Source organism: Dryas octopetala, chromosome 3 (genome assembly GCF_963921425.1).
Source record: "Dryas octopetala chromosome 3, drDryOcto1.1, whole genome shotgun sequence".
Taxonomy (NCBI): domain Eukaryota; kingdom Viridiplantae; phylum Streptophyta; class Magnoliopsida; order Rosales; family Rosaceae; genus Dryas; species Dryas octopetala.
Genome location: NC_141368.1, coordinates 2239818 through 2247388, shown reverse-complemented (window position 1 = coordinate 2247388; position 7571 = coordinate 2239818). Strand labels below are relative to the sequence as shown.

Genomic DNA, 7571 nt, shown 5'->3' with positions numbered 1-7571 from the left:
TTCTGCATCAGCAACAGTCATGCAAAAAACATCCAATCAATGTAATTTGGATGTATGTAGAGAAGCTGTAAGGGATTGGAATTAGGGAATTTCCACTTTTAATTCTACCTATATCTGAAGCTTTGAGATATATTCTTTTCCAACCCCTTCTAGCACATAATCAAATGCTCATCCAAAAATTGGGTAAGATAGTCATTCAGAACAGTGGTTCTGCTTTTAGTAGTATGAAGATCATGCTGCAATTATTAATACATTAGAGAACCTTACTTACTATATTCCAAGCCAAAAACCAACACCTTCTGATAGGCTTAATTTATGAATTATATGTTCCGAGTATGATGGGTGCACAACCGTAATCTGTTCTTGCCAAAATGATCAGACATTCCAAAAAGGGTTTGACTGTTTTACATCTTTGATTTACAACATTATGATATGATCACAATTCAAACACAAGCTAAATCACCAAAAGGGTTCATGAAAAGAACAAATAAGAGAAGAAAATTTCATCGAATCCTCGAGTTGGGGAGCTGCTTTTGACATTTTCCTTCTTGTTCTTCCCAAGAACTAGTGTATCGGTCAGCCTTCAGAGTTGAGAAGGAAGCAGAATATATATATATATATATATATATGTTTCCTGAAAACAGATTGGTCTCTGGAAAATCCACTTAGTTGTGAAGTGGGTTTGGTCCACCAGGGACAGCTTTATGAGCAACAGTATTTATTTGGTCAATCTTCTTATATCCGGATCCTGCAGAATGAGAACCAGCACTGAGATGCTGAGTAAATAGAAAAGAAAACTTGGCTCTGACTCTTTGTTCCTTTTCTTCACTGCTAGGCCAACACCAGCTGATGTGCCGGCAACTTGAAACATGAACCAGTGCTAGTATAACAACAAAGAACATAAATACAGAAGAGGGTTTCTGAATTCTCATGACTCAAAACACAGATACAAGTGCATGTAAAAGGAGTTTAAAGCAGAGGAAATGGATCTTTTGAGTTGTTTGTATGTGTTAGCAGGTTTGGACTTGGAGGTTTATTTATAAGGAAGGATCAGAGGCTCAGACACTTTTGAATTGTTTTTTCAATATCTTTTTTTAAAGGAAGGGGGATCAAGCAACCTCTGGTAAGATAGAGCCAAAGTTCACAATCAATCAATTATATCACAATGCCTGAACACTCAATTTCTAATCATTGTTAGGTCTAAATGAAATCAATAATAATCCATTCATAAAGGACAAAACATTAGAAACAAGCCAAGCAGTTGATGAAGAAGCTGATTTGAGATGGATAGCACACATGATGCTGATATATAAGGACCGTTTGGTATAGTGCAGCATCTAATCTACAATTGAGTCAATATGATATGTATGCATCAACATAGCTTTCTGATGTAGCACGACTCATAAGAAGTTGGTTCTAGGCTTTTAGACTAGCTTAGTCGGCCAGACATGTGTTTACAAAGTACTATAGGAAAAGTTCAAGGAAAATCAAAGAAGTTGAAGTAGCTAAGGGACCAACATTTAATTAAGTGTACACGTTGATATACACAGTACAATGAAAAGATATCTCAATGGCCCAAATCCAACTACCAGCAAGAGACAGTGAAAGGTGCAGCTTTAGAACTTGTCCTTGGCCTTGTGGTCCAATTATAGACAGGTCAATCTTGCATTAGCAATATTTGGGTATTCAGAGATAACAGAGAGTACGAATATGAAATACACAAGAGGTAGAAGTGCCTGCAATATAAAAAAAATCTCTTTATATGGGGGCTTGCTATTCTCATATAGGAACTGTCTCCTCAGGTTGAAGACTGAAAAGAAAAATTCTGGGTTTTACCTTTTTTTCTTTGGTTTGATAGTGTCATTCATTCTATTGCAAGAAGTTTTTTGAACTACTCATCCAGTTGTGAATTTGTGCTTATATAGAATAGAGTATGGCATGCATATTTGCCTTCCAAACTACTCATAAACAATTTTCAAAAAATCTTTAGGTATCTTCTATTTGCAAGATATAGCTTATGCTTGCTGCAAAGGAGACAATGATTTTGACCACCAAAGAAAAATGGAGACATTGATTTTCAAGTGACATGAAGGTAGAAAACTTAGAACCAAGGGGTTACAAAACATGTTTGTTTCTCCTATCTTAAAACACCCCCAAATCCCTCTTATATAGATGGGATTTGATTCCATGTTCAAAAACGATGGGAAAGAAAAGACATCAAGAAAAAGATACCAGAACTTGTACATTCCCCTCAACCTTTGGCCTTTTTTTATTCAAAAAAACATGACAGTTAAGAATCTTTACTGAATCATTTATGTTGGAGATGTTATGAAATTAAGAACATCTATTTGATTTCAATTTTCAAGTTACTTGATATGATTTGAGATGGAATAGGCCAATTCCTCTGGGCCCATAAGCTCTTCTACCCTAATCAGAGTAAAAGAAGGGAATCACTCCAGCTCAAGATCGTCCTTTCTTCTTTTTCCTTTTTTTTTTTTTTTTGGTAATTAGATCTTGCCTTGAGGGAGAAAGAAGAATCTTATCTTTGAAATTAAAAAGAAGAGAAAATTGATATAGTTTTTAGTTTCAACTTTTTGTACAGTTTCTTTTATTTGTTCTTTTGCCTCTCATGACTCCTATTTATTCTTCATTTTTTTTTGTCAAACGTATTTGTTCTTCACCTCAGTTTTCATATAAAACATTCTCGAACGACCCCAGGATGGGATCTTATCTTACCATAAACTTAGTCAGATCATCACTCATCCTTTTTTACCTTATCACTTCTCTCGAAGCCTTTTTCTTTACCACCATCCAACAAAAGTTGCCAAATAATTGAAACCCTTAAAATAGATCTCACATCTTCCTAACAAATAGAGCAGTAAGTACCAAAAACTTAAGTCAATTGAGCGCATATATTTTTTTTTATGAGAAAATAAATTGTTTTGGAGCCCAAAAAGCTGTTTCACATATCTCTATATAACTCCTTAACCGCAAAGTATTCACAAGAAATTATGGTAAGAAAGTTGCACCTCTGAATCCCGAAAGTATACCATTGTTGATTTATTACATCACATATTAAACAGCCAAGAAAATCTGATTATAACAAGAGTATCCTAGGCTATGAATGCAATAACTTATATGATTCACCAAAGATGCACAGCCAAATGTCAACCTCACCAAGAGGCGCTTCAGGTATCCGACATATTACTCTATCTTAGCATCGGCACTAGATGAGGTTTCCTCAGATTTAACAGCTGGGCTTTCCGATGGAACATCTTCAGCAGGCTTAGTAGCATCATGATCAGCAGCTTTAGTGGTTTCACCTGTGGATTCCCCACCAGTTACTGGAACTGTATTCTTAACAGTTCCAACCTTGACATACTTGCTCATGAACTTGTATTCCCAATCCTGCAAGGCCTCAAGTTCAAATGGACCAAGACCAGAGACATCACCAGTCAGATCTTTGTCTTCAAAAGACATTTTTGCAAGAGCTCTGCTAGCATCTTTTCCTGCAAACAGTGCATAAGGCCCACCTGGTCCATAAAACATCCTGCAAGGATGGTTTAGAAGTGAACAAATCAAAACCTTATTAGAGACTAATATGGAAAGAAATCTATTAAGAATAATAGGTAAAGTACTGGTAGCTGTCTAACTATTTGATGCACATCACATATAATGACATGGATAGCTACGCAACAGCAGAGAATATACTTCATTCATATTTACTCCATCTGACCCCACTCAAAAAAATTAGAAAATCAAGTAGAAGAAGCACTTCAAGCTAATAAACCTCCAAATCATTTGACAAGTCACAAAAGAAAGATATGATCAAAATCCTAAAATGAACATATAACAAACAAAACAGAGTAGCTTATTTCAAATGCTCTATGGCACCAAAACAATCAGTAGAACTGGTGTGGTTGGTTCCCAATATCCCACTTGATGAGGTTTGCAAGAGGTCAAGCACATAGTTTTAGAAACTATGAACATAACTCTACAAAAACCAGCTTGAACTGAAAATTGGAGATGGATTAACGCATGGCTAAACAAAAGCATGTACAAAAGGGTTGGACAATATCAAAAAGCAGTGTGCAAAACTATTCCAAACACTTATTTTGCGTGGAAAGACATCATTTGTTGAACCCCCGAATGCCCCCATCCTTCAAGCCAGTGCTCTTCCAAAATAAACAACCTAGAAATCACTTTCTTATCAGGTCTATTGTTTGATAAGAAAATTACATGGTTAATCATATGATCATTAAGATTCAGCATCTTCATGTAACATCGAGTTGCTAGCACATGACTGATCATCGTAAATTCAAACTCAAATAGATAACACCACAGAGATAATAAATTGTTGCTCTAACTACAGAATTTTATCATCTCAGAATTAAATAATTACAAAAACACACATGTAGAATTCCAAGGTTTTAAAGTGAGCCACTTTTCGAGGATTACAAAGCCACAAAACAGTGCAAATTAACCCCACGAAATTTCACATATGATTAACAACCAGGAGCTAAAGTACCACAAATTTCATGCACTTTGAAGCTAAAGCATCCGTTGACCACACAAAAAGGGTTAAAAGCGACACACACCTGTAAAACTAAACCATAAATTTCACAAACCCAGAAGCCAAAACCTAAAACCCACAAAAATAAAACAATAAAAAAACAGAAAACCCATATGGTACCTGCTCTGGGACACGTCATAGATCTGACCCTTGATAGCCATGAGCAAAGGCTTCTTGGGATCGGAGCCATCGTAGTGCTTGAGCTCGTCTTCAGTGATCTCGCCGAGCTGGACAGGAGGAGGGAGAGGCTGCATCTCCTCTAAGTTCCTGGGCGTCTGATGGTGATCAGACGACCCGAACAGCAACGAGACCACTTGGTACACGGCCACAAGCAGAGCCAGCAGTGTGAAGAAGGTCGCAGGAGAGAGGCCTGTGTAGGCTACGATTGCATCTTTTAGTGTTTCCCAGAGTTGCAGAGCCATTTGGGGGTTTTGGACCTTTTGGTTTCAGCTCTGTAAGAGAGAGAGAGAGAGAGAGAGAGAGATAGAGAGAGAGAGAGAGAGAAGAAGATGCGAAGAGGCGGTGAGAGTTTTATCAACACAGAGTCATAGGGGTAATGTTTGGTTTAGTCTTAATTCGCACCACTGGCCCACCACCACCCACCGGATCGCACCTACTATCTCTCTAATTCTTTTTAATTTAAATATTAAAATTTACTTTTACAGTTTACTTATATTTACTGGAGTGGACTGAGTGAGGAAATTTTATTTACTTATATTTGATTTTCCTCTCTTAACAAACACGTGGGTTTTACATATGGTTAGAGAAAAATCATATATTACCCTCACATAAACAAAAATTTTGAGACTTCCTTTTATTGTAAATACTTTTCTCCAAATAAGTGCAAGAATACAAATAAGGAATGTAATTATGAATTACTAAATTGGTTTTAATTAGAAAACATAGCATAAGATGAACACAATAATACAATATACACCAACCAAACATTGTTTTACTTGGGATTTAACTACCTATTTTATTCATTATTGAATATAAAGTAATATTAGTATAACTAGCTGACTTGGGATTCTCTCTTGATGTGGCTCTGAGTAGTTTTACTCTCCTGCTTATTGTTCATTTTGTTTGGGAGGATATTGTTGGGATCAGGTGACTAAGGAGTGTAGTGTAGTTTTCTTTGTGTGTGTTACCAAAAAAAAAGAAAGTAATATTAGTATAAGAATATGACATAAGAGCATATTTTATTTGGTAAAAGAAATTAGGTTTAAACAACCTACTGTAGTCATAATTGAATATGTAGAGTATAATTTCAAGACCAACAAAATATGTAGAGTATATTGTATAGTTTAGAGTGGTGACCAAATGTGCAATTGCTCTCCTCAATGTCAAGGTTGGACCAAATTTCTTGCAAGTTGAATGAAGATGCAAAAGCTGAATACAATATTGGAGAGCATGAACCAAATTTAATGTATAAATTGAAGCGCATACACCTACCAGGCATATCACGTGGAAATCAGGAAATGGAAGTATAAGTTACTATATTTGCAGAACAACGACTGGGGAGTGGGGACCTTATTTTTATTTGATTTCTTCTGATTTTTCCTCGCAACCAAATGGTAAGACTACATAATATTATTAATTAACTCCAAAGGTCTACATTCTGCAACAATCTCATTAAGTTATATTTATGCAGATATGCTCACTCAAATTGGTAAAAACCTATTCTCAACTCCAAACATATATGACTTCAAAATTTGTTAATTCACTATGGTATATAAGAATCAGTTCCCGTTGGAACTCTGATCGATCAGTCATGTGAAAATTTATATTAAGGCAATACGTACAATCACCAAAAGTCAAGGCTTAAGGCTACATAATTAATTAAGCTATATATAGCTTCTAATTGACCTACGTGCACTAAATTAACTACAATGTTGATGCTAGCTCTTATTACCAAAGAGCAAGGGAGCTCCACTACAACCAAAAAGATCAAGAGAGCTCACCTCATCTTCTTTCCACAGCCCTTCTTCATATTTAAACCACCTCATGATCCCCTGGTCGTTTTTGGTCCTTTGGCACTTGACACACGAGTCTAATCGCATGCATGTTATGAATATGCATAACCGAGAAGCCTTCCCAAGAACGAATGGATCAAGCTCTTTAAGAATTCTTCTGGGATATGCAGGTGCAGGAGGCTGAGGGGTTTCCATGATAAGGCAATGTGATATATTGAGGACTTGCAGGTCTTGTAATCCATCCAATAAAACGATCAAATCGTCCGTTGAGAGCATCGAGCACCGGAGGCTTAAGACCTTCAGTTTCGGAAGATCTGCAACAAGGGTTGAAGCAAAGGAACTATCACAAGTACCCATCAACTTGAGTTCAATGAGATTTTTGCAGTTGTTGGAAATCTGCTCCATGAGTGTGAGGTATGAGGGCATTTCAATGTTCCCTATTGACAGTGATTCAAGGTCTTTCCAACATTGAATGGCCTTGCAGATTCCAGTTGTTTCTATTCTGTTCCAAGCTGGCAAAACTAGCCGTTTCAGTTTTGGGCACCTTTCAGCAGTATAAATGAAGAGATCGTTAGGGACATAAGAGTTGAGATGGAAAATCAAAGTGGTTATGTTTCCTCGGCTGACACTCAAGGAAACCTTCAAAACACAATGCATTTTTAAATCCGACTGACTATGAACATAAACATAGGGCTCTGTTGGGATTTTGATGAAAGTAGGTTTCATCATTGACAAATCAATTGTGATCCAAAGCAGAGGATCACAAAGAACCGAACGCCATTCTTTACAAACAGCAATGGCTGAAGTTAAATCAGAGGGGTCAAAAGACTGAGCAATCTTCAACAACAAGTTGGAATCCAGGTCTTCCCATCTTCTCACAGTATGGGAGTCACCGTGTTTGGTGTCCATCTCCATCTCCAATAGCTTAGCTTTGTTGATGCTGCCTAAGTATGCATAGCCAAGTGGAGAATAGAGTACTTATAGGAATTGGAACGTTGGAAGAGTCCTATTCTCGGTAGGATTAG

The 7571-nt window shown here is 36.8% G+C and overlaps 1 protein-coding gene and 1 pseudogene across 1 annotated transcript; both read right to left on the bottom strand.

Annotated features, from left to right (window-relative positions):
- Positions 1 to 2998: 2998 nt before the first annotated feature.
- MSBP1 (membrane steroid binding protein 1) lies at positions 2999 to 5075 on the bottom strand. The gene is made up of 2 exons (XM_086236249.1): positions 4694 to 5075; positions 2999 to 3550 (listed from the first exon to the last, which is right to left on the bottom strand). Exons 1-2 carry the CDS (start codon positions 4993 to 4995, stop codon positions 3205 to 3207), a joined length of 648 nt encoding a protein of 215 aa, XP_086092375.1. The 5' UTR covers positions 4996 to 5075; the 3' UTR covers positions 2999 to 3204.
- A 1396-nt stretch (positions 5076 to 6471) lies between these two features.
- LOC147289443 (F-box/LRR-repeat protein At3g48880 pseudogene) lies at positions 6472 to 7461 on the bottom strand (annotated as a pseudogene).
- Between the last annotated feature and the right edge of the window lie 110 nt (positions 7462 to 7571).

Coding starts and splice junctions, on each gene's coding strand:
- MSBP1 (XM_086236249.1), bottom strand. CDS start 4,995: ATGGCTCTGCAACTCTGGGAAACACTAAAAGATGCAATCGTAGCCTAC. Junction 3,551..4,693: donor TATGACGTGTCCCAGAGCAG/GTACCATATGGG, acceptor CCATCCTTGCAG/GATGTTTTATGGACCAGGTG.